Genomic DNA, 26397 nt, shown 5'->3' with positions numbered 1-26397 from the left:
CATGGCAGAGCCTAGCAGAGTCGGGTAAATGATGTAAACAGAACGGTGTAAAGAGAGAAAACCTGCATGGCCGACACCTGTCTGCAAACAGCCCTTTCCAGCAGCACCTGGCACTTGGCTGCAGGCTGGGAAAGAAACCGCGGTGCTGGAGCACAGCTTTTGGCTTTCAGAACTGTGGAAAAGCTCCACTAAAATGGAGTGGGTGTCTTGAGGGGAGAAAGCACAAAGTTGATGCGAGCGAGCTGCACGACCGTGGGAGGCAAGACAGGGACACGGGCAGCACGGGGATGCCGTCAGTGACGGTGGGTCTGTCCGCAAGACACCGGGCGCTGCTCACACAAACATACCTACTGCAGTAGTCACGCTGGCTACCACTAGCCATGGGGCGGCACAAGCAGGTCACGGAGCACGAGGTTGGCCGCCCTCGCGTTTACTCACCTTCTCGGGCCGGTTTAGCCACAGACGTGGGGCTTTGTGCTGCCTCAGCTGCCAGGAGCAGCCGGCGGGGCGGCCCGCTCCCAGCCGGGCGCATCCCGCCGGCAGCAGCGGGACGGGGGCTGGAGGGCTGCGGGGCGCGGCCGGGTCAGCCGGGGGCTGTGCCGGGAGCCCGCTCTCCCGGCGCCGGCGTGTACCGGGGAGGCTTCGGTGCTGCTCTCGCCTGGAGGAGCCGCCGCCGTGAAACGGGATCCAGCCCTGCCGAGACAGCCCCGGCCTCCGGGCTTTTTCCCCGCTGCGTGAAGTTCTGTCCCGGGTCAGCCGGGAGCGCCGCCGCCCCGGCGGGAGGAGCGCGGCCGCACGGGCCCCTCCCGCCGCCCGCCTCCCCGGGCCGGGCCGGGCCGGGCCGGGCGGAGCCGGGCGCTGAGGGGCGGCCGCCGGCGCCGAGCTCCGCGTCCCGCGGCGGCTGCGGGGCTGCTCCCGGCCGGGCGCGCCGCTCCCGCAGGCTCCCGCAGGCTCCCGCAGGTATCCGCAGGCTGGCACCCTGGGTACGGGCGCCGTCCCCAGGTGGGTCGGGACTCCGCCGGGCGCGCTGTGGGGAGAGAGGGGCTGGCAGCCGCGGCTGGGGCTGCGAGCGGGATGGATGCGACGAGGGTGCCCGGGTTGCCTTCCTGCCCCGGCGCTGTTGGCTTTGGTGGTTTTGCTGGCCGTGCCCCTTTGCCCGCAGCCGGCCGGAGCCCGGCGCGGTGAGGCCGCGGGACGGGCTGGGAGCCCCGAGCGCTCCCGCCCTGCGGCACGGAGCCGCGCTCTGGGCGCGATTTTGGGGATGCAGAGCTCCTCGTTCGCCCTTCGCTGGCTTGCCTGTGCCCGGAGTGCACCCCTGAGCTCGAAACGGGGCGGGCTTGGGCGGCTGTTTGTAGCTCTCCAGAAAATACTGTCCCAAAGGTTCCAAGCAGCCCCCGGGAGGCGCCTGTAGAAGCAGGAGCCTGCTAGCACCTGGGGATGGGAAAGAGCTGCCTTGCAGGATGCAAAGATGTGAAGCTGCAGCGCTAAGTCAATTTATGCTAACCAAACTGCTATTACCTGGGCAAGCTGTGTGCCTTTCGGAGTTCAAAACTGGGAAGAAAAGTTGCAAGCAACTCCACAGTTCAGCAACCTGCTAGGTGGAGAGGGAGAGAGAGGTTCCCGTGTGCCCTGGATTCACAGTGCTGCTAAGGGTGAGACCCCCCCCACCCCCTCCCCAGGAAACACTCCAGGACCCAGCTTCTTTGCTTCTCCTTGGCTGCCAGAGCATGACACAGCTCCCAGGGACTTGGTCACCTCTCAGGGAAGGATGGCTCATGGACCCAGAGCTGGATTTTCCACTGCCCCACAGGTGTTCTGCTTCCTCAGAGGGGCAGGGAAGAGGCCAAGGGAACCAGATCCTGGGTAAGCAGGAGCTGCCAGTGTTGAGTTGCAGCTGGCATTTCTAATGCAGCCTTGGCGCAGCTGCCACATCCCCTCACCCACCTGCTGCTGGGGCACTGCACGCTCCGCTCTTTCTGTGCTGTCAGCTCTGTCCTGCCACACTTTCAAGCAACGCTTTACACACGGGTTTGGTTGTGCCTCCAGTTTTGTAGCTGCCACTCTGCACCCCTGAGCAAGCCTCACTGCTGTCTGCAGGGAGCCAGGCTGGCAGACCTTGTGGAAACCTTGATGTGGCCCTGCTCCTTGGTGGGGGGCTTGTTTTGCCCAGCAAGGAAACTAGAAGCCTGAGCAGGGCAGCACTGGTTGCAGCTTGGCAGCCTGTGGTACCCGGGAGGGGAGCCAGAGGAGCCATGGACATCTCTGGCTTTCAGAGCCTTAAGTCAAATCTGTCTCCTAGGGGAAAATACGCCCTGCTGCTTGGTCATCAGGGGTAAGGTGAAAGAGCTGTAGTGCTCTGTTTTCCTTCCTCTTTAAGGACTAAATGTGTCACTTGATTTCCAAAATCCTGCCAGATCTCAAAGAAAAAAAGTGAAATAGAGAAAAAACCTGCTGACCTTGTTAGGGCTAGAAGCTGTCCCCATGCTTGGGGCTGTGTGGCTTTGCAGCCTGGCCATCCTAGCCCTGTTTGTGAAAACACAGGTGTGCTGGTGCTGCGAGGGCTGTGAGGGGATGGTGTCTGATTGCATGAAGGAGCAGCTGCAGCTTCCTGCCAGCTTTGGAAAGGGAGAGCTCTTGAAGGCATATGCTTAATGTGAAATATATCTTTATGGAAATTCTCCTTCTGAGGTCTCTTCCTCCTCTGCATTTGATAGCTCGGCAGCAAACAGCTTCAGTGGGGGTGAGCTTCTGCTTTTAATTAAGTCATACACACCTCAACCACAAGGTAGATCTCCCTTGTAAATCAAACTTCTAAATCATCAGGCTTTTTTTGCCTCTTATTCATGATGGCTCTCTAAGGGTGGTACAGTTAGACAGAAAAAAATCGCAGACTACACCTTCCTGTAAGGCTGTTTAGCATATTCTCGTGTTTTGGGCTGGTGCTAACACCCCGAAGGCAGAGGGAGCTGATGGAAGGAAGGGATGTTGGAGCCTCCAGCAGTAGTGCTTGGGGCTGAGCTGTGCCTTAGAGCAACATATTGGGGCACATGCCCAAAGGAGAAGGTAACAGCAATTGATGGGAATGGCCTGGGAAAAGGCCTGGGAAAACTCACAAAAAGATTTCTGAGGCAGATCATGCATGTGGATGGATGGGAGCAGGTATAAAAAAGGCAACAGAGGCACCAGGAATGGGCACAGCCGTGAGACCTGATAATGCTGCACCAGTCACAGCACCTTGAATCAGTGTCCTGGTGGAAAGTGTGAGTGTCACACAGCCACCGTGGAGTCCTGCAGCCTCCTTGTCCTGTGCCAAGGTGCCATCCTCTCTGGGACAGGGATGTGATCCATCACAGGGATCCAGGATTGACCAGCCTGGCAGACAGGTGGGCTCATGGTTTGTCTGCAGCAGCTACCAGGGCAGATTGTGAAGCAGATCCCTGGGGACATTTGCACACCTCCAACATTGCTTCTCTTTGGCTGTGCCTGGCAGTGTGGCAGGCAGGTGCTGTGCTTCTGTGGGCATGAGGCATGGTGGCCACACAGTTTGGCCCTGTAGCCAGCCCTGGCCACTTCTGCCTCTTCGTGGTGAAGGTGCAGTGTGTTTCTGGAGAGGTAGCTCCTGCCATCCCACTTTCAGGTCATCTGCTACATGCCCAGCACTTGGGATGGAGATCCTGACTCAGGACTTGGGAATGAGCAGGGAAGCTGTCCCATGGAGGCAGAACAACACCTACAGGTGTGTTCTCGCACTAGTAAATGAAATGATTGGTGAAGTCGTTACGGAGTGAGGAAAACCCAAGATTTTTCCCAAAGTGGTGAAAAGCCTCTGTGTGTCCTTCCTGTCCATGTAGCACAGCTGCTGCTGTCCTGGCTGTGGGCAGAGGCTTGGGCAGGGGAGCAGCACTGCTCCTTCTCAGAGCGGTGCTTGGGGTATGTCCCCTGCCCATTTCTGGGGGAGGCAGCTGTGCCCTCCTTGGCCTCGAGTGGTGAGGCTGCTGCCTCGCAGCAGAGATCCCAATGCCTCTCTCACTGGCTGCAGGAAGGTGAGCTTCCACCTGGGGGTACCGTGCTGTCACTAAAATTCGGCAGAAGGACTTTTCTGGCTGTTTCCTGCTGTGCGTGGCTCTGTGTGAGGAGGCTGCCAGGCCACCTGGCCAAGCAGGGATGAGCTCAGCTCGAGGGGCAGTGGGGTCCTGTCCCCTGGACTCCCAGCCCCTTTGGGAAGGCAGAAACCTGGAGGTTTCTGCTCATTTCATCCATGTGCTGCTCTGTAGCTGCTGCAGCTGGACACGAGGGAGGGCTCAGATTTTTGAGTGGCACAAAGTCACTCTGTGGCAGCTCCAAGGATTTGGTTTACCTCCCCATCAGCTCTGGTCATACTGGTCTCATCTGTGGCGTGCTCCATATGCCTCTTGGTGTTCCCTCCTAATTTTCCTTCCTTTGAGCATCTCCAATCTATTCTGTGTCTGTTTCTCACATGCCTATCATTGTATAGCAATTATGGTTAGAGAGTTAAAAGCCTTATCAGCTCCTTAGTGGGAGAAGTGTGAGTCAGTTCCTTGCAGGACTGTGTGGTGGTTCAAAAAAAAAGTAATTTGGGTTATTTGGAGTTTTTTTGTGCATAGAGGTTTCTTTAATTCAAAGTGTAAACCACAGAACTGAAAAAAGCCAAATGGGTATTCTACTGCACTTAAAAAGTTGAAAAGTCTAGGGGTAGAGCTAAATGTGCCAACCTTGTGCAATCCTTGCAAGCTGAGGGAGCTACAGTGGACAGACAAATAATAAGATCAACATTCAGAAGTTATTGCCTTCATGATATTGGGACATGCTTTCCAAAATGATAGGAACCTTGAAAATCTCACCTAGCTTCAGTCAACACAAAATTTCAGGTTTCAGTCACACAGCAAGTGCCCCATGCATACAGTGAGAAGCACCTTGTCCTGCAGTGGGTCCTGCAGCTCCTGCTGGTTATCCTCACTGAGCTTGCTGTCTGTCTGTGAAGTATGAAGATATCTGAGGGGCCTGGAAGTGGCTCTGGAAATTCCAGGGACAGGAGCAGAATGAAGCATGAGCACAGGACAGACCCTGAGAAGAAGGGTGACAACTTTGTAGCTCCCGAGTGTTCCTGAGCATTCAGCCTTTGTAACCCAGGTTTTAGGATGATGTGATGCGTTTCTTGGTTTTCCTTCTTTTTCCTTTTGTGTTTGCAGGGAAAAGCATGAAAATGTAGGTGCCAAAGTTTTAAATATAAATTAAAAATAATCTTCAGATACGCTGTGTGTTTTAACTCACAGTTTTCAAGTAGCTTCATCGCGGGGGGTGTTGCAGTAAGTCTGGCTTGGGACTTTTTTTTGATCACCTTGGGGATGGCAATATTGCAGGTTTCTCAGGCCAAACTAGAAGGGATCTTGTTGGACAAGAAGAGCAGAAGGGAAAAGCTGGAGTCTGTCTCGGGAGCAGCAGATTTTGAATTGCAAAACCCCGTCCCGCGGTGTTTGTGATGCCGGAACAGTTATCCAGCTGATTTCCCACTGTCAGCGTGCAGCCCGGTGTCCTGACAGCCGAAGCTGCTCCGCACCAGCAGAGCTCCATCTCCCACCGGGACTGGCAGTAGCAGCGCAGACCCATCGTGGGTGAGCCAAGGTCTCCTGCTCCCCTCCTGAGGTGGCAGGAGTGGCTCTGCCCTTTGCACATTGCTCCTTCTCCCCAGTTGTTTTCTCTGCCTCTGGCCACACAGCCACCTTCCCAAAAGTTCTTCTCAGCAGATGTTTCTCCAGATGTGCTCTTTGCAGAGGTGTGCATACACCATTTCTCTGTCAGGGTTGGTGTGATCAGGATTGCAGAGCTCATGAAGACTGGCACATTTCTGAATGTGATTGTTCTGTTGTCTGTGATTTGACATCTTTGGTTTTCCACCTTTTGATTCACCAGGCAGCGATGTCACCCTTGGGAAGAAGACTCTCTTTCAACACTACATCCAAATGAACCTGTTGGGCTGAAAAGTTCATTCTGCCTGCTCTGGGTCTATACATGCTGCACCAATTTTTCAGCTTCTTTAAAGGCTTTTTTTTTGTCTGTTTTTTTCCCAAAATAAATGTTTTGAAAGAAAAGAAAATTTGAGAGAGTCAAGATGTGCATTTAGATTACATCAATTGTATCTCTTTTGAGGATTCTTTATGTTAGTCTACAGTTACTCAGCATTGTTAGATATTGGACTCTGTAATTTGTGAGGTGTTTTCCAACCTTAGTGATTCTGTATCTGTCCCTCGAAATGTTCAACGAACATGTAGAAGTCATGCTTAAGGACATGGTTTAGTGGAGGGGTTGGCAGTGCTGGGCTAATTGTTGGACTTGATGATCTAAGAACGCTTTTCCAACCTAAATGATTTTATGCTAAGTATTCCTAGGTCTTGACAGATCTAAGGAAACAGGTTTTCCAGGCCTGGAGATCAGCCATTGAGGTGACCACAAATTGCTTTTATCCAAATACTGTTTCTAGCAGTCAGTGCTTCCCTTTTATCTGAGAAAATGGTGGTGCTAATATTTTCAATGTGGTCCCATCACTTGTTTCCTATCGAGTTGTGGCTTTTTGGATCATGTCTGCATGCAAACCAATGCTCCTCTGTGGCCAAATACTCCCCACCATGTTCCAGACAGCCACCAGGTGCAAGGTCACAGAGACCAAGGGCAGCAAGGGCAGAGCAAGGCAAGCAGAACTCTTGGGTCCCTTCCAACCCAAGCCATTCTGTGATTCTGCTCTGGAAGTGATCTATCAGATCTGGTTGGTATTTTAAGTTTAAAAAACACTTACAAAAAACCAAACCCCACAAGTCTCTGTTCTCAACAGTCCCTTTCATTTTAAGGATGTGGGGTTTTACCTGTGTTTTGCTCTGTCCTGACAACCATTGGCCAGCCTCAGCCTGAAGGTCAGTGACCCCCCAAAGTGCTGGTCCCCCTTGGATCCTCTCCAGGCTACGGAGAAGCATTCCTGCCACTCTCACAAGAGGCAGGAGCTGGGCTGGAAATGCCTGTTGCCTTTCAGCAACAACTGCACTGGTGCTTGCTTTGTTGCATACTAATGAACTCTAATTAGCCTCAGCTTGTTATCAACTTTGTGTGGGAGCTGTTTGCAGAATGCAGGGGTGGGGGCTGGGGAGCCCCCACGGGGCTTCTGCCCTCCAAGGGGTGGCCTCCTGGATGGATGAGGGCTCAGCTGCTGCTCCTTGGGGTAACGCCTCCATTTGTGAGCCACACGAAGGCTGTGCCTGCTGGCCTCATGCCAGCCTTGGTAGTGGTCCTCCTGCCAGGTGTGTTCCCCCTCTGACATGGCAGAAGGTTACAAGGAGTTATAGGGGCTTTTGTCTTTAAACCCACCAGGGGCATGGAGAGGAGCTGAGCCCCTTGGAGGCTGGGCAGTGCTCACCTTCAGGTCTCCTCAGCATCAAAGGTTCAGTGTCCCTCTCCTACCCCATCCCCACCCAGTGTCTCCGCACTGTCCATTGGTCTCTGAATTGTTCAGCTGGAGCCTGTCTCCTCCTCTCCACTGCACTTCCAGCATTTTAGCAATCCTGGCATTCACTGCAGCAGCTGCATACCTCCTGCAGCCATGGCTCTTGTCAAGTCACTCAGCCTGAGCTATGGAGGGCATGAAAACTCCCAGAGGATGATCCTGCTGCAGAGGGGAAACATCACCACAGATTTCTACAAGTTAGAGAGAAGGAGGCTTGATGGAGCTGGGTGGCTTCAACACTCTTGAAAAACACATCTTTACACAGCATGTGTGTAAAATCTTGTCTGGCTGATGTGTGATACTGTGTTCGTAGGACACAGCGAGCTGATCTCACACTGGGGGAAGTTCTGGCAGGGGCAGGATGGTGCCTGGACCTGAAGCACACAAAGATTTCTGCCAGCAGCAGAGCTGGGGTTATTGCTTCAGACATGGGCCTGCTAATTTTGGACAAGTAGCCCACTTAGCTTGATGTGCTTGGGCTAGGACTGGTAGGCAACCACTCTAAAGCTGAAAAATCAGCATACACTCAAGCTGAGAACAACACCTGAAGCTTTTCTGTCATATGAATCTCAATTATGCCCCACGATGAACATCAAATTTCAGATGAGGTCCTGGTGACCATGCGTCTTTTTAATTTACTCTTTCTTTGCTCAAATAATGACAAGAGTTTTTCCAAAGAAAGGACTTGAAAGAAGAGGGCATAACAGTGTCAGGAGCAGCAACAGGGAAGGCTGGAGCAATGGCCAGGTACAGGGGATGCTCAGCCAGGGAGCAGCACCGAGGAGCATGACAGGGATAATTTTTCCTCCTACCTGTTGTTAGGAGCAAATAGGGAGTGAGCTATTGCACCTCCTCCCCTGCTACTAACAAAGGAGACTTGCTTATGGTCGTGCACTGGAAGCTAATTAAACCTGGTGACAATGGTAATTGAGTAAGGATGCTTGAGGATAAGTATGACCTCATGTCTAAAATGGTAATGAGGCTTATTAAAATCCACACCAAAAAGAGAAATGAAAGGGGGAACAGTGGTAAAGGTGGTGCAAAGGGAGCAGGAGCAGGCAGGGACAATACCTGCCTGCTAGAGCACCAGGAGGGAGGGAGGGGGAACATGGAGGTGTCAGGCTTCTAAATCTCCTTAATAAACAGCCAGCTCTTCAGGTAGCCAGGCTGCATCTCAGCCAAGTCAGCCAAAACACTGTGTTCAAGCACCTTCCCCTTTGCTCACCCAGGCCTGGACGTAGGTCCTGGTAAGCAATGGCAACACTGGTTGCTGTTCATTGTTGTCTTCACTGGCTGGTTCTCTGCTGGGAGAAAGGGATGTTCCGTGAAACCAGCAGTCACTGCCAGCACAAGGAGGGTTCTCGCAAAATGACCCTGAAATTGCTCCAGTGCAGGAAAATGCATTGGCAAAGGAAAGATGCAGTGGGTTCAGGGTGCCAGAATGCCATGTTCCTTCTTGGCCCAGCACAGCACCTAATTTCAGTCCCCAGCTGGGATATAGGGTCTGGGAGCCATCGTGACCCTCCACAGGTGTTGTTTTGCAGGGTGGTGTAGCAGTGCTGGGGATGCCACCCTGCTCTGTGGGAGCCCGGGTCCCGAGCTGACTCTCCTTGCGGCAGAGGACGCCCAAGTGACACTGTCAGGGGACACTCCCTGTCCTGACTCTGGATGTGCATCACATCAGTTTGGGTAAGCTCAGCCCCAGGCTGTCCACAGACCCTTCCCTGCTGACAGGGGGGATGTGGTGTGTGCCAAAGGTTTCTTCTTGCTGGAGAAAGCCAACACTCATCCTTCCAGCAGGGCAAAGGTACGGCTGGATGACGGCTGAGGATGTGCTATGGAGCCGGGATTCAACTGCTCTGAGCTCTGCGATGGCAGCTCCAGTTTTGGCAGCCAGGAGCAGCAGCAGCGGGCCCTGCAGGAGCTCTGCACTGTGACAGTGGTATGTATGGATGCAGTGGGGTGTATAGGTACAGGGGTGTGCTCTGGGACATGAGGTTTACTCTGCAGAAGTAGATTTGGGGGAGGGATAAAGGGGGTTGCAGCTGCCAAGCAATCCCAGTCCAGCTGAAGGCAGCACACTCACCTGGTTGATAGACAAGACATGCCCAGTCTAGGTGACTCCCAGCAATTATCCAGAAGGGGAGGAAAGCATCCACAACAGCCAAGTCATGTCAAGCAGCCCTCCCATATGTCAGCCAGCTGCTCAGGATTGGCCTGTGATGGCCCCATCTCCCCTTGACCTTTCCTGTCCCCTATAACTTCAAAGTGCTTTTCAAATATGAGTAGAGTAGGATTTAATTAAAAATCATCATCTGTAATAAATGGTACCTTCCCCCCTTCACCAGTAAGGTGGTAGAAATGACACTGGATGCACTCAGTTGCAGCTGGCACCATGTGGGGCTGCTGGATGGAGTGGAGAGGCTTGGCCCACTCGGCTCTCCATCACGTCCTGCACGACCATGGGCCTTTAATTAAAAGACTGTAAGCTGCTTGGCTCCTCTGGCTCTGGCAGCCGGCTTACAATTAATATTCCCCCTGCCAGGACCAGGATTTACTCCGCTCAGCAGCCAGTAAAGCGCTCCATCAACTTCAAGTAGCATCAACATCCAGGGAAACAGCAGTAAGGTGGGAGGGTGTGGGGGAGAGAAAAAGTGGAGATCATAGGGGTGTTTCTGATCCCTGGGTGGTTGCTGAGAATAAGGTGCAGTAATACTTTTGAAAGCAGACAGAGGTGAAAAGATTTTGTTGGTGGGTGGAAGTGAAGTGCAGAAGCCCCAGAATGCTGAGTTTGCCCTGCTCACCTCAGTGGTAAAAGCCAGGTGTTACCCTTGGGCTCGAGCAGGCAGGACACAGAAATAGAATGGCATTACAGCCATGTACCAGCCCTGTCAGCTCCAGGCAGGGGGGAGGATGGGCCTGATCTGTGCTGCATGATGGGGTGTTTACACAGAGAATCCCGGTGTAAGCAGGGCACTGACCTGGCACTGGATCACCTCCACCATCTGGTGTGGTCTTCATTTCCCAGAGAGGGAAAGGCTCCCCAGGGAATAGCAAGAGGAGGTGGGAAGCATTTTCAGGAGGGAGATGAGTATCCCTCCAGGGATTCCTCCATGCTACTGCAAAGTGATGCTGAGATGTGCACGCAGCTGTATCCCAGCAGCAGCAGCAGCAGCTCTCAGCTGGATGTCTCTCCCAGGCAGGAGTTTGCCTTTCCCACTTGCCCTGTGACCAGCATGGCATCAGCATGTGAGCTGCCAGGAGCCTGCAGATCAGCTGTGCTCATGTGGCAGTGACACGTTTTTGTGTCAAGAATTATGTGGTGGCTTTAATTCTGCAAGCTGTGCATTGTTCTTGCTCACCCAGAGGAGATGAAGCCTGGCTGGGGAAGAGGGACATGAGGCATTAGCTCTAAACAAATGCCTTTCTTCTGCCTGAAGATTTATTTCTAGCAAGGTTGGAAGCAGAAACAGCTCAGACCTTGAAGTAAAAATTGGGAGTTTGGGGCAGTGTCAACTGTCAGGAAAAGTAGTTTTCTACAATAGAAATTGGATGCTGGAATACCTGAGAAAGGACTCAGCACCAGAGAAGTTAGCAAGGAGGTGTGTGATCCCAGCTCAAGCCCCATTCTCCTTTTTCCTCCCTTAAAGGGGATGTGCCAGCACTTTTGTTAAAGTGATGCTTTTTTTAATTAAAAAAAAAAAAAAAAAGATGGTAACTCACACATGCAGATCCTGTTAAAAATGCTGGAGCATTTTAGATCAGCAGCGGAAGTAGGCTTCTTGTTTCACATGGGATTGTTTTATCCATTTTATGTTAATAAGGAGATAGCAGAGACTATTTAAAATGGAGATTTAAACCATGAGGTGGTTTGTCTGTAAGGAGAGAGGTGCTTCCATCATACCCACTTTGGGAGTGTCCCTCAAAAGCCAGTTCTCAGCTGATGCCTGCCTGGGACCAAGTTCGTTTCTGTCCAGCTGGGAGATGGGTGGATTCCAGCTCAGTGTGTCACTGCCTCTGAAAATCACTGTCACACTCCTGAGCTCCTGCTCCAACTGGCAGCTCTGCTGCTGGCTCCCAGTCACGTCTGCCAGCTGATCAGTTGTCTGCTGCAGGGAGGGGTAAGGGTAGGAACGAAGAAGCATCTAAAGAAGCATGATATCAACTGGGGCACCATGGGGCCTTTCTCCGAAGATTTCTTTCCAGAGGAGAGTGGGGAACCAGTGTCCATGTTCCTGTGTCTCAGAGGAAGGACTGCCTGAGATTTATGAATTACTTGTACAGCTTCATTATGGATTTGGCTAGTTGGCCATAAGAAGAGGGCTCTTGGACTGCTGTGTCCTCCTGAGCACTCAGCAAGTGACAGAGCACACATCCTGTCCACACACATCTCAGTGGCCCTATCTGCAGGACTTAGTCTGGTGGTGGAGTGTCTTCTTAGTGGGAGCTGTTGTTTCTGGCTGAGCAGGATAACTGTGGGAGGGATCATGCTGGAGTAGGGACCTTCTTTGCTGAGAGCCCCAGCAATGTCCTCTTCTTCCTTATCCCTTTTGCTTCCTGCAGACTTCGTTTGACCGCAGTATGAAGAGCTCCCCATCCTTCTCTGCTGGTCTCCTGGGAGTTGTGTGGACATTCCTGACTGGAGGAGTCCTGCTAGCACTCTTCTTTTTCATCTTCACTATTCGCTTCAGGAAAAACAGGTAAGAGCATCCCTTTTCTCCTGGGAGGTTTCCCCTGAGCTGGAGTAGCGGAGTCAGGCTCCTTCAGGACCAAGCTCTGAGCTGAGCTAAGGATCAGGAGGGTGTAACCCTGAAGGAACAGCACAGGGCAAGCAAGGGTAATGCCAGGGATGTTGCAGTTTCTTTCATTACACAGAGTTTTGATCACTGGTGGAGACAGTCCTGTTTGGACTGCTCCTTTCCTCCCCCAAGGTAGGGAGCTGTAGACAGGATGAAAGGAAATGCCTCACAAAATGCATCAGGGGAGCTTCAAGTTGGGGACCAGCAATAATTTTTTTCACTGAAAAGGTTGTCAAGCATTGGAACAGGCTGCCCAGGGAAGTGGAGGAATAATGATCTCTGGAAGTGTTCAAGACTGGATGTGGCACTTAGTGCTATGGTTTACTTCTTATGGTGGTGTTTGGTCAAAGGTTGCACTTGATGGTCTTAGAGGTCTTTTCCAACATTAATGATTCTACGACTCTATGGGTGCCCTCTGGCACAGACAGTGCTGCATGGTCTCATCCAGGTGCTGTTCAATAAAACCATCAACAGGAGTGGGTAAAAAGAGAGCTCAATTCTGCTCCACATGCTTGAAAGCATCGCTCTGAGCAAGCACAGCTCCATAGCAAGGCCATCATACTCCCCACAATGTGCCATGTCCTTCTTGCTGTTGGTTTAAAGATATTGATAACCCCTCTTGTTCTTGCTAGTTGATTGTATTGGTGGAGAACATGATATCCTTTACTGAGAGAAGCTGGTGGTGACATGCAGACTTTTTTTGGTGCTGTTCAGTCTGCACTGGGGAGATAAAAAGTCCTGCTCCTCTGAAGGCAGCATAAATCTAGCAGAAGGCTTAGCAGTTCCTCATAGCTCAACCTGTCTCAGCAAGTGCTGAGCCTTCCTCAGCAATTCTGAATGTCTCTGCTTCCTCTTTGCCACCTTCTCCTCTGCCTTGTTGGTCCCTTGGTATTTCAACTGTTTCCTCCTCCAGGGATACATCCCTCTCCCAGGCTTCACCTGGCAAAGCCTTCGCTCTCCATGTGCCATTGTTTTGCACAGAGGTGTACATCTGAGTGCAGCCTGGACTGATGTTTGACGTCGCTGGTGGCTTTAAGGAATTTAATGCTCCTGACAACCACAGTGCAGTCGGGAGGGTCCTGCCCATAAAGCTTTTTGTTAAGAGCCCCATGCCTGCTGTGCTGCAGCAGCTGCATGACCTGCATCCCAACTGCATCCCAGTCTGAAGCACTTTCATTTACTGAGTTGTGTTGAGTTCAGTGGCCACTTGAATTTATGTTCTCAGAATGTGCTGTAATGAATGTGCGTTATTTATTTGCTCTGCAGTAAATAAATACTGGTCTGCCTCCTGAACCTGGGAGGGCAGAGGAGACCTTTCTCAGCTGAAGCTGGAAGCATGAGCTAGTGAATATCTTTCTCCAAGGGCTGAGACATAGTGAGGAAGGCAGGGAGGGAAAGAGACAAGTTGAACCCCAGGCTTTGTGACTGCAAGACAACAAGCCAGGAAGGAACTCAAGAAGAGAGAAAAGTAATGACGTGGCAGGAGGTCAAAGAGGCAGAACTATTGGAGGGGATGGCAGGAGGTCCAGCTTTCACTCAATAGGCTTGCTGGGGAAGGGTGACAGGTCATAAGAGATCAGTGGGTTGATTCTCCCCTCCCTGAATACAGTTACAGGATTATGAGTGATGAGGTGAAATTACAGAGGGGAGACTGTAACCTGAACATTGCTGGCGGCTTCCTGTGCTGAGCGTGAGGAAGGATCAGAGGAAGGATCAGCCCGTTCCTGGAGGCACACGTAGCTCTTGCACCTAAAACTTACTGCTGGGTACAGTCACTGTGGGTGTTGGTGTGGTTTTCCACCTCTGCCCCTCTGCAGCAGAAATTTTGGCATAGGGCTAAATGAATACTTGAAGGATTGTGAAGCACTCCAGCAAGAAAGGGGAGAGGATGGGACCATGGAGTAATGGCTGAGCTTTTGGAGCAGTGGTGAGCAGCACAGGCTGGGGGGGCTGGGGGTGGACATTGTGTCAGCATTCCTTGTGACCATCATCATCCCTGTAAGGGGACCTCACCCCTGTGCTGCCAGGTCATGATGCTCAGTAACTGTCATCAAATTCCCTGCTTTGTTTCCTGGAGGATTGTGAAGATGTCCAGCCCCAATCTCAACATTGTAACCCTGCTTGGCAGTGGCTTGACTTACACAAGTGCTTACCTCTTTGGGATTCAGGAGCAGAGCCTGCCATCTGGAGACTCAATGGAAAAGCTTATTCAGGTGAGCAGGGGTTTTGCTGGGATGGGCACCTTGAGGCATGTACTGGCCTGTTTGTATGTGCTCTTTCCCAGCCAGCTGTCACCTGTACATGCTCTGTCCCAGCCACAGCCTGTCACCACCATGTTGCTCAGCTGGGCTGTGGATTCCAATATGCAAAAGGCAGCCAGACACTTTCTGTCTGAACGGCCTTCACTGTTTTGCAAACCACATCTGCACCGAGGAAGGGATTTGAGGCAGGTCCCTGGGGGACAAGTCCTGCAGGCAGGCAGACTGCTGGGCTTGTAGAAGTACAGCAGGCAGAGGGGAACACAAAGGGAGATGGGATCCTCCACACAGTCACCACTGCCTGACAGCACAGGTGCTGTGAGGCTGTGGGTGACTTTTTTGGCTGCAGATCTTCATCATAACACTCACCTGTGTGATGAACCCCCATGTCCTGGCCTGAGGCAGCCACCCTGCCAGACTGAGGACTGGGCATGCACCCATGTGGGAGAGTGGGAAGGTGCATACCCTGCATCCTTTTTCGACACTGGGCTGAGGATAATTAATGGAGGTGCCAGCAAGTGATTTTTGGGTGCTGGGACTTTCTGTGCTCTTGCTGCTCACGAGCTGCCTGTCTCTCCCTGCCTGCCCTTCCAATGAGTCTCTAGGTAGGTAGAGAAAGGTAGGCAGCAGGCATGCCTACAGAGGAGTACTTGCCTTTGAATTTATTTCACCCTGTGATCAGCTTTCTAGTATCTGGTATCACCCTCCAGAAATCAGAAGAGTGTAGACATGTCCCCAGCCATCCTTACTTCACCCCAGGCTGGGAGGGTGTGTGGTGTCCCTGTGAGCCCTTTCAGCCCCCTCGCTCTGACCCCTGGCAGGTGAGGCTGTGCCTGCTGTGCGTGGGGACCTCCCTGGTGTTCGGGCCTGTCCTGGGGAAGAGCTGGCGGCTCTACAAGGTGTTCACCCAGCGGGTGCCCGACAAGCGGGTGGTGAGTACCCAGCATCTGAGGTGGGAAGGGGGAGGACAGACCTTCCATGGAGGGCAAACACCAGCAAGTCCCAAACCAGATGAAACGGGCATGTGACAGGGATGGATGCCACAATCACAGGTCTGCTTTCACACCTGGCTGGGCATGGGCCCTTCATTTATTCCTGCACAATGAGGCAGGAGCTTTTCCACACTACAGGCAAGTGGGTGCCCTGCCTGGCTGCCTCTTCCCCAGTGGAGTCCAAACCTCATCACCAAACAATTTTGTTCTCATTTTACATTGGCCACATGCCTTCCTTATGCTACACACCAATGTTTGTGTTCAGGTCTGCGCTGATTGTTTTTGTGGGATGAAAATAAACCAGGTGTCCTCAAAAGCATCTGATCTAGGGCCATCCTCAGATGGATCCGATCTGCTCTTGAAGGCAGGAAGGGAGTGCTGGGCTCTCCTCTGAAGCACTTAAGGATGAGGATTCAGAAACTGGGAGGGAAATGGAAAATTTGTGCACAAAAAAGTGCACTTACAATTTTCAGTGGTCACTTTCCAGCAGTGAAAAAAGTAGGTTTCAGATGAAAGATGGGACAAGAGGGTTTGCAGGGGAACTGGGTATCAGCAAGGACTCCTGTTTCATACTGGGATCTGTGTTCAACTTGCAAAATTATGATCCTACCAGGTGTTTTTCTCTGCCTTTTTATCTCTGCTGGTGATATGGTTATAAGGGATGATAATCTTGTTTTGGAAGAACTGTTTTCTGTCATAGCATTTACCTGCTATCCACACCATCAGGCAGGGTTTATGCCTGGTCTCAAGCCTGATTAGGTGTCCAAGAATTTGGGAATTGAAAACAGAGATCTTGTGGCCAACTCAAATGTAGGTGCTGGACACCTTTCTGGGAGAAGTAGTAGGAGAGATGTGTCACTTGAAAGAAATAACAGAAAGGGATGCGAGGGGGATGGGGGTTATTGGTGTCCACTCCTTCCCCATAGTAACTTTTACTTCTTGCATGTTTGCAGATTATCAAAGACCTGCAGTTGCTGGGAATGGTAGCAGCATTGGTGCTGGCAGACACTGTCTTGCTCTTGACCTGGGTGTTCTCTGACCCAGTCCAGTGCTTCCGAAGCCTCAGCGTCTCACTGCGGGTAAAAGGATGAGGAGGGGCGGTGTGGGGTTTTGCTGTGTCCTATCTGAACTCTGTGGCCAGAGTTAGTGAGTGGCCAGGCATTTGGAGGTGGTCTTTGAGAAACAACAGAAAGAAAAACGAGGCAGAAAACCCTCTGGGCACTCTGGATTTGGTTTTTGTCTGGTCTATTACAGAGGTGAGAGTCCACTGCAAAATTTCCAGGTCTGTGCAGATCACCTGCATGACACAGGAGGGCTCCAAGGAATCTGCTTTAGAGAAATGTTTAAGCAGCCTGTTGGCAGCAGAAGGCCAAAATCATCTCACTTTAAGACTCTGCCCCTGGCACCACCAGCTTTGACCTCTCCTTTCAGAAATTTACAGAGGAGACCTGCTTAGATGCACCTTCCCATTGGTCTGTGCCAGGCTGCAGCCTTCACTTCTGTCTTTGCCTTGCCTTGTAGGCAACAGAGAAAGGCATGACGTGCTCCGTGAGCCGGGTGCAGTCCTGTGCATCGCTCTATTCTGATCTTTGGCTCGTTCTCATTTTAGGCTTTAAGGTATGTAACCTCTTGACTGCTTCTTGCATTGAATCTCACCTCCTGCCTGTCTTTCAGCCTAAACTGTTCCGCAGCATTTGTCATTTCGGTGCCCTCCCAAGCTACATGCCCATTGCAGATCCCAGCTACTCCTGTTCGTCTTGTAAGCCCTCCTATTTCCAGCCCTTCCCACCTTGGGAAGGGTGAAGACCCTCCTAGCTGCTTTCTCCTTGCTTCACCATCCCCTTTATGTACACTGTGCACATACAATCTCTCTACATCTCTCCTAGCACCCCCTGAGCTTCATCTCACTTCTTGAAACTCAACATCTTCCTGGTCTTTATGTCACACTCCTTGCCTAAAGACTCCAGTGAATGACCACTGCCAGCGTGGCTCAATCCCTGTGTTCTGTGATTTCAAACCAAGGAGGTGCTGATGACAAGTACTTGGTCCCCACCTTTGCAGGATGCTTATCAGGTTAATTATACCTCTTATACTTTCACTGGTGAATCTCTGCACATGGCCAGTCTTCTTCCAGCAGTGTTAGTTATACTGATGTAACTATGTCAGTATAGTCATCACTGTAATTATCTGCGGTATTGTGTCTCTGGTATGGCAGAGGCTGGACACATTTCAGAAAGTTGATGTTGATGAAGCTTGTGAGATCACAGCCTTTTTGGGGGAATGGCTTAATCTCTGCGTGCAGCACAGGCACTTCCTTTGTGATTCATTGTAATGTAATACTCACTGACCATCTACCCAGAATCATAGGAAAAAGATCAGAAAGGGACCTCACAACCCAGCCAAGTCCTTCTACATTTAATTTCAAAGTCCTTAGAAGTCCTCTGGTGTTAGGGAACATAGGTATTACCTGGGCTGTCAGTGCTGTGTCTCCACCTCTGATTTTGTCTGCAGCTTGTGTTAGAGAGGTTTAGTTTAGAGAGGTAATGTCTCTGCCTACAGCCCTTAAAAAAATCCTTCTGGAAATAAAACATCCCCATTTATCAGTTCCAGGTAAGCTTTTTAATGTTGCATTGAATCTGGCCCTGTTCCTTCCTGCTTACTGGGGGTCATGGTGATTTCTCTGGAGTTAGTCTGGATTTACACTAACGTGAGTGTAGGCTTTATCTCTGCATACATAGCACTTCTTAGCATCCACAACATTAATGTGCTCAGCCCTTTGGGAAGACACTCAGTGTATTATCCTGGTTTTCTGGCACAGAGCAATGAAGAGAAATGACTTGCCAAGGACATGCCTGGAATTAGGAGCAAAGTCCTCTGCTCAAGTTTAAAACAAACAAACAAACAAACCACTGAGAGTCCTAGTTTAGGAGACGGCAGTGCTGTTGTCTGTGTCCCAGATAGACTGTATAATTTAAATGGGACTTTGGTGCTGGCTTTTTCCTGCTCAGGGATTAGGGGTTGCCTTGCCTTTGGGCTGTTTGGAGGTGCCGCATGGTGGACACAGTTATGATCCAGTGCAGATTCTACAAAGCAGGGTCAGGCTTCAGTCCAGTTCCCAGCAAGGCAGGTTTCACTCTTACAACCCCACCCTGAGACTTTGTGCTGCTTTGAAGCTGGGAGTCTCACCAGAGATCTGGACATGAACCTCCCTTGCTTGTGTCCCTCCAGACCTTAACCCTGGCAGTGGCCATCACAGTCATCAACTGGCCACAGCACAGAGGGGTTCAGAAGGGTGTAAAAAACATCTGCATCTTGTGTCACAAAGCACTTCTGATGCCCAAATAACAATGACTCTTAGTAAAGGCTGACACTTACTGGGTAGCACAGGAATATTGTAGGTCACATTCCCTGTATTCCAGGTCCTTGCAGGAGCTGGGACTTTGTTAGATGGTATTTCCAAATGATCCTGAAGGCAGACCATGCTCAACTCTATGAAGGCAGGCAAAAAATATTTGGTGTTTCCTGCTAGTGTCACCTAGGGAAGGAGCTGAGTAGTTTTATTCTGAGCACACTAGCAAAATGTGTGCATGAGAATCTTGAGGAGGAGGGTGGTGAGACAGCCTGCTCTGAAACAACGGCTCTACTTGGGGGGAGGGAGAGCCTCTGTGTACAGAGCACTTCTGTAGTGCCCTTCCCTGCTGCTGTAGTCAGGAAACAGCTAAAGGAAGGGAAAATAATTGCACCTGGTAGTTTCCTGGATTATTGCTATTTAAAGAGGCACCAAGTACATCCTCTTCCCTCCAGTCTAAACCTCCATTTCTCCTTGCCTTCTTCTTTGAATTCCTTCTGGATATCTTTCCTGCTCCTTCAGAGTTGTGCTGTTGCTCCTTGATGGCACCCACTGCTTCATCCCTGCAGGGACCCCTGCCTCCTGTCTGTCTGCCTTTGCTTCTCCTACTCCAGCCTGCCCAATGGGTGGCTTATATAATTTCTCCAGCCATTCCCTGCTCTGTGGCAGCACCTGCTGGCCTCTGACTCTTAGCTTTTCATGCCCTTTGGCTGGGACCCCCCATGCCCACCAGCGCCCTCACTCCTGCCCTGTGTCCCCAGCCCCACTCCTGGCCTTCAGCAGCGTGCCAGGCGTTTGTTGCAGCGTCACCACCACACGCTCCAGGTCTGCATTATAGATCAAAGAGCATTAATTAGGATTGCGCTGAGTGTATCTGAGCTCACCGGGCTTGGTGCGACATGGGGGTTGACACCATCAGGTTGTAATTTTCCACACTCTGGAAACCTCTTTTTTCTGTTTCCAGAGTATCCTCCTGCTATACGGGACCTACTTGGCCGGTCTGACCGACAATGTCAGCTCCTCACCAGTGAACCAGTCCCTGACACTCATCGTCGGGGTCAACCTCGTTTTTCTGGCTGCTGGTACCATCTGCTTAGTTCACCGTTTTTTCTGTTCTTGGCACAATTTGCTGTTTGGTTTTACCTCTGGAGGCATCTTTGTTTGTACAACCACGATCAACTGCTTCATCTTTGTCCCACAGGTATGCTGCCACCTCTGTCCTGTCACTTGGCCGGAAATGGGCACATTTTCGGTGTTAAACAACAGCAGCCGTGGGCATCAATGCAATCTCTTTCCTGCTTTTTTTCCCAAAATGTTTGGACTCACCTGCACAGCTCATTCTCCAAGCCTCACCCCACTCCACATTGGTGGTTCTGCTTCCCCAAGCAAGTTCTCTGAGTCTCAAAGAATCATAGAATTGTCTGTATTGGAAGGGACCTAAAGATCATCTAGTTCCAACAGCCCTGCTGTAGGCTGGGAAGTTTCCATCAGACCAGGCTGCTCAGAGTGCCATTCAGCCTTATCTTAAACATTTCCAGGGACTGGGCTATCCACAACTTCCCCGGGCAAACCTGATCCAGGGTCTCACCACTATCATAGTGAAGAATTTCTTCCTTATATCTAATCTAAACCTACCCTCTTTTCAGTTTAAAGGCATTCTCCTTCTTCCTATCACTGTGTCCTTGTAAAATGTCCATCTCCAGCTTTCTTGTTCCTTGTCCACTTTATGTCCTGGAAAGTCTCCAAGGAGTGCAGCACTGCTGCTCAGAAACCCTCCTGCAGGAATGTGCCACAGGTGACAGCCATGCAGACAGCACATGAGGCAAGGCAGCCACTGGTCTCCTCCTGCTGCTCCATGTAGGGGGTGGGATCTGTCCTTTTCTCATACTTCACATGCCCACTTGCACCAGGAGCTTCTGCTGCTGGCAGCGAAGGAGCTGGGCGCAGACCATCCAGATGGCCCAGCCACTCTCAGAGACTTCTTTGCTGCTGGTGGTCCCCAGGGAAGCCTGTCCTCCTCTGCACTTTTGGAGAAGGAAGCTGGGCTTTGCCACAAGCGAGGAGGAGGAGGAGGTGGAGGTGTTTAAAGGAAGCCTTTTGTGGTGTGGTGAGGCACTTCTGCTTCCTGTGTCCTCCAGGAGCAGCCTGGTGTGCCTGGCCACCACATTAGTGGGAATAATGCTCCCATTGTTAGAGGGAAAGGAAACAGTTATTTACTCAGTTGAATGTTTGGAGGGATGTTTGGGCTCAAGGACATGAGGTGAGAAAGGGAGGAAGAGGTGAAGCTGAGGAAAGCACATCTGTGCAAGGGAGAACTCAGGGGATCTCAGCAATGTATATAAATATCGATGGGGGTGGAATAGGGAAGGGGGAGTGAGGCTCTTCTCAGTGGTATCCACTGACAGGACAGGGGACAATGGGCACAAACTGAAACACAGGAAGTTGTATTTAAACATGAGGAAAAGGCTGGAGTTTTTTCGGTGAAAGTTGTAAAGCACTGGAGCAGAATGCCCAGAGAGGTTGTGGAGTCTCCATCCTTGGAGATACTCAAGGCCCAGTTGGACACAGTCATGAGCAGGCTGCTCCCTCTGGCATTGCTTGAGCAGGGCACTTGGGATGATTTCCAGAGGTCCCCACCTGCCTCAGTTGAGGCAGTGTAACTGCAGAGCTCAGGGGCTTAGATGGGCAGCCCTTGGGAGCAAGGATCCAACCCTCCCCTGGTGAGCTCCAGGCCTGCTGGCCATGTTCTGCCAAGCTCCAGGTCTCTTGGACTGAGGGTGGAGAAGCCAATGAGCTGTACCTGCACTCTGGCTGTACCATTTTTCTGTGGGAGCCTGGGGCCCTTGAACATTTTATTTAACTTGGATCTTTTAATTCATTACCTTGTTTTCCTAATGGGCTTGCTTTTCTATAGCTCATCTGAGATCGATAAACAGCTGGAGCTGAGCTGCACAAGGCTTCCAAGCAGACACTAGATTAGAAAACAGATGCTAAACATTGCTGGTTTTCAGCTTGTCACTAGTAATTCAGGGATAAGGGGGCATGCATGACACTGTCTTTGTCATGGAGTCAGGGAGTGGGGAGAAGAGGGAGGGGGCTTTTACAGTGTGCTCAGCGGTCTCAGTGCAGCCAGGCACTGACCCTCTTCTTCATTAAAAGCTGGAGCCAGGAACAGGGTAGGGCTCAGATGGGTGGGAGGCTCCAAGTGACACTGCAGCCCCTCGCCCAGCCATCTCTGGCTGGCTGTCTCTGCTCCCTGTCACTCCCTGCCTTTGTCTCCCCCTCTCCGTCCCTTTGTCTCCTTCGCGCTTGAGCTGTGCCTGCCTCCCGCTGTGTCGGCTGGGGCTCTGCGGATAACACCCTCTTCTACTCCCCAGCTCAAGCAGTGGAAAGCCTTTGAAGAAGAAAGCCAAACCATGAGCCACATGGCAAAATATTTCACCAGCCCGAGCAGGAGCTGCCGCTCAGTGTACAGCGAGGAGCAGCTCTACCAGCTCATAGGGGAGAAAAACTCTATGAAGCAGCTGCTCACCGAGGTACAGGGCTCTGCCGGCCCCCCTCCTCCAGCTTCTCCCCTTCCCTTTTGTGGGCTGAAGGCTTTTTTAGGGTGGGAAGCCCTTCTTTACACCCTGTCCACACTGGTGATCCTTCACCAGCCTCTTCCTGCCTGAGGGGAAGTGCTGCTTTGTTTTGTCACACTCCAAAGTGCCACAATTTAGGCATAATTTGGAGGTCTTAAAAAAATTGTGTAGGGGGGAGCACAAGAGAGCCTGATTCCCACAGCCTTGTCAAACATGATTAATTTAGAGGGGAGATGCTCTGTCTCAGAAAAGCCCCCAGCCTCCTGCTCTGTTGCCTGCACTGCATGGGCAGGAACACCCCCGCCTGAAGAGCTGCCTGCCCACTGAGCCCCTTCCCACACACACGTCTGGGGGGCTGCAGGGGAGGCTGAGGTCACACATGCTGCTGGTGTGGCTCTTGCCATGCAGAGAGGGGTGATTTTTTTTTTTCTGGCAGTGCCTGCTTCCAATTTGGCAGCGTTTTCCTCCTCTCTACCTGCCCCACACTTGACAGGCTTATTTGTTTGACACAGAAAAACGCCGTGATCGAAAGCCTGCAGGAGCAAGTGAGCAGCGCCAAGGAGAAGCTGATGAGGCTGATGTCTGCGGAGAGCGGCTGCGACCCCTGTGTGCTGCCAGCAGCTCCCTGCACTTGGAGCTCAGGGCAGCCTGGGGATGCACCAGGGGACTGCTGCCCCCCGGATCCGGAGAGGGAGGAGTGGCAGCCCCCCTGTTTGCCGGGTACATCACCTCTTGGCAGCAATGCTCAGGCCCTCCAGAAAAATGCAACTCAGGAGCCTGTTTGCACTCAGGTGCTGCTTTTTAATGCAGGAGACAACACTGAACATGGCCTGAAAGATGTCCAGGAGTGTGGAACACCTGCAGTGCAGGGGCAGCCTCCAGAGCAGCTGCCAGGCCAAGACAACTCCGCTGGCGTAGCCTGGGAGTCGTTCCCCAAAGTCAGCTATGTAAACAGCGAGAAGCTGTGGGAAATCTTGCAAGAGTTAAGCCTGGATGGCAAAAACCACAGCCCAGCCTTATCTGCAAGACCCCCACTTGGCAACCAGGGCACCTCAGGCGAGCAGGGAGAAACACGGGTGGGCCAGGAGGGCTACCCAGGCATCCACACACCCCTCAGCCCCTACCTGGTAAGGCATCAGCGGAGGATCCCATTGCCCCCTGCCTCCGCGCGCTTCCCTGGACACGTATCCCCTCGTGCCAGCTGCAGGGTGAAGGAGGTGGGCAGCTGGGTCCGTGGGGAGTCAGCACACAACTCCCTGGGAACGGGAGGGGACATGGCTGGCAGAGGGCTCCTTCACCGCCCGGCACCATCCCCTGCAGCCATGCCAAGGGAGGCCAGCCTGCGGCCAGAGGGGTGGCTGGGATGGCCCGAGTCGCAGGGTGCTTCATCGTGCATCCCGCAGGAGCAGCGGCGGCGGCAGGGCGCCCCGAGGGGCCCCGCTGAGCCCTCCCTGCGCTCGCTGTACTATTACCCAGACTCTGACTCCAGCAGCAGCAGCTCCGAGATGTTTCACGGCTGCCACCGACCCTGCTGCGAGGTTTGCTTCCAGAGCCCACGTGGCTCCCTGGACAGCAGCAGCACGGACACGGACACAGAGCCCAGTGACTGTGAGGAGCACCAGACAGAGCACCACGGCAGACCCCAGCCTGTGGTGAATTTCAAAGACGATCTAAAACCTACGTTTGTGTGAATGGGGGCACCCCTGCCCCAAAAGGCAAGTGCCCTCCCACCCCGAAACACTGCTTGTTTTCTGCAATGCTAAAGCCACACATCCCTCTGGGGAATGTGCCTTGTTCTGGAATTTGGGGATTTGCCCCGTTCTGATTTGCAGTGTCAGCCCCAGGCTGGTCAGCCGTGACTGCAGCCTGAGTTTGGCTGAGAGGGGGTTGGCAGCACGCAGGGAGGTGGCGGTGGCCTTGTCCTGGCTACTCTGGGCAGCTGCCTGTGTCCCACAGGTAGCCAGCAGTTCTGTCCATCCTGGTGCCAGCAGTGGAGAAACCAGGGCTGGGGGTCTGTGAGAGCCCAAACTTCGTCTCCTCAGAGAGCTTTGCCTGTGAGACCTGCTTGATTCACACTAGCAGGGAGCAGCATCCTGCCTCAGAAACAACCATTGCTTCTTGCACACCTCTCCATATGGACCGACAGAGGACTCCTTCCCCCAAGGCTGCCCAAGCAGAGCATCCCACTGGCATCACCCCCACCTGAGGATGGGAGACGGATACCAGAAGCAGTTGCAGCCGGGCACTCACCTGGGGTGTGCTCCTTCCAGGCAAAACAAGGACTTTGGAATGGGGGGTACACAGCAAACTTTTGAGTTTTGGTGGGTTTTCTTGTAGCATCTGAACGAGAAAATGGAGTTCAAAGGTGATGTCTGTGGAGGTGTCTTTGCATTTTGTGTTCTTCAGGTGCATCATTGTAGGTGAGACTCAGGTCAGAGCTGAAGGGAAAGACAAGCTAGCCATTGTAAAGGAGGATCTGAAAAGGGGTTTCTTTTTTATGTTGATTTCTGAGTCTTGTGCCTTTCTGTCTTTGTATGGGTGATATAGTCTGGAATAAGGTTTGTTTAAATTAATATGCTCTGTTTAATTTTTATTTTAGAAACACCAAGAACAGTAAATCCAGTGTGTGTGCCTTTTTGGGATATTTATCATGGCATTTGAGCTTATTGTTGTCTCCACAGGAGTTCAGGATGCTGAGACCTGATGCCCAGTGCAATATAAACCTTCTGGAGAAAGGCTTGATTAAAAAAAGCAGGTGTCAGAGGAATCCCAGACCTGGTTTTGAACAAAGCATGTTAGCACTGCCCTCTCCATTACCCTTTGTGATGGTGAAATCCCTCACTTCTCTCTTCCTTCACTAGTGTCACCTCTTTTTCTCCCATTGCCTCTGCAGTTTTCCAAGCTTTCACGTAGGGCAAATCACCAAAGTCAGTAATTTACGAGGAACAATATTCCCATAGCTCCTCTTTGCTTTTAAAATGGAAATACACCAGACAGAGTGTAATCATTTTTTTTTTTTCTTATCGTCACTTTTTTCCTAATAGAAACCGTTCTCTTGCAGTTTTTTCTGAGCACCTCTGGCTCTGGCATGGGAGACATGCACTGACTGGGAGGGTTCCCTGTGTGTGCAGGGCAAACCCGGGAGCCCGGCGGCTCCCTGCAGTGGGATTTGGGATCTCTGTCCCCTTCGCCTGCAGTTCTGCAGCGCTCGCAGCAGGTGCTGCTGCTGCCACGCCGGCTGTGCCGGCAAGCACCAAGTGCATCCCACGGCATCGCCACGCTGGGACAAGGGAGGGAGACAAGCTCGCTCTAGAGCTTGTTAAATATGGGTCAAAACCTCTCCCCACCCCCAAACTTGTTTAGTATAACACTTTGCTCTGGGAAGTACTGCAGCACAGTCAAAGGAAATGATCAACCATGAATCCACCTGGAAGTGGCTGATATAAAAATTAACTTTAAATCCACTGATGAATGCAGAAAAACCCTCCAGAGGACTTTGAACCTAGGGTTTGTTTGGAAACTCACTGCTGGAATTTGAGGTCGTTACTTTTCTGTGTGGTGACCAGCAGCCACCACCTGAAAACTGTGTAGCCTGTGGATGTACCTACTAAGAAGGCCATGAGCACTGTGGTTTGTGTCATACAAAATGTGCCCAGCAGGACCAGGGTAGTGATCTTGTGTTCAGTTTTGGGCCCTTTCCTTGCTGATGGTTGTTTAGGAGAAGGGTCATGTCAGAGCCAGGATGAGCTCTCTCTCCATGCCTGCTTGGTGAGCCTTGGCAAGAGGCAGGAAGGCAAGGAAGCCTTGAGGCTCTTGTGCCACAACCACCTGCCATGGCTCAGTCTGTCTCTGTTACCCCATCAGCTTGCCACTGCTCAGGAAATAAAAAAAAATTAATTATGATTCAG

General features: G+C 51.9%; 1 protein-coding gene across 1 annotated transcript; it reads left to right on the top strand.

Annotated features, from left to right (window-relative positions):
• The first annotated feature begins 875 nt into the window (after positions 1-875).
• Positions 876-25111, top strand: GPR156 (G protein-coupled receptor 156). The gene is made up of 11 exons (XM_021549090.3): positions 876-1002; positions 9055-9199; positions 9308-9452; positions 12074-12210; positions 14387-14522; positions 15389-15499; positions 16513-16638; positions 17081-17176; positions 19873-20109; positions 22286-22444; positions 23002-25111. The coding sequence occupies exons 3-11, from the start codon at positions 9348-9350 to the stop codon at positions 24178-24180; spliced, it is 2286 nt and encodes a 761-aa protein (XP_021404765.2). The 5' UTR covers positions 876-1002; positions 9055-9199; positions 9308-9347; the 3' UTR covers positions 24181-25111.
• Positions 25112-26397: the final 1286 nt, after the last annotated feature.

The sequence above is a fragment of the Lonchura striata genome, chromosome 2, assembly GCF_046129695.1.
Source record: "Lonchura striata isolate bLonStr1 chromosome 2, bLonStr1.mat, whole genome shotgun sequence".
Taxonomy (NCBI): Eukaryota; Metazoa; Chordata; class Aves; order Passeriformes; family Estrildidae; genus Lonchura; species Lonchura striata.
The sequence above is the reverse complement of the archived record's forward strand: the minus strand, read 5'-3'. Positions and strand labels throughout refer to the sequence as shown.

Coding starts and splice junctions, on each gene's coding strand:
- GPR156 (XM_021549090.3), top strand. CDS start 9,348: ATGGAGCCGGGATTCAACTGCTCTGAGCTCTGCGATGGCAGCTCCAGT. Junction 14,523..15,388: donor CAATGGAAAAGCTTATTCAG/GTGAGCAGGGGT, acceptor GACCCCTGGCAG/GTGAGGCTGTGCCTGCTGTG. Junction 15,500..16,512: donor GGGTGCCCGACAAGCGGGTG/GTGAGTACCCAG, acceptor GCATGTTTGCAG/ATTATCAAAGACCTGCAGTT.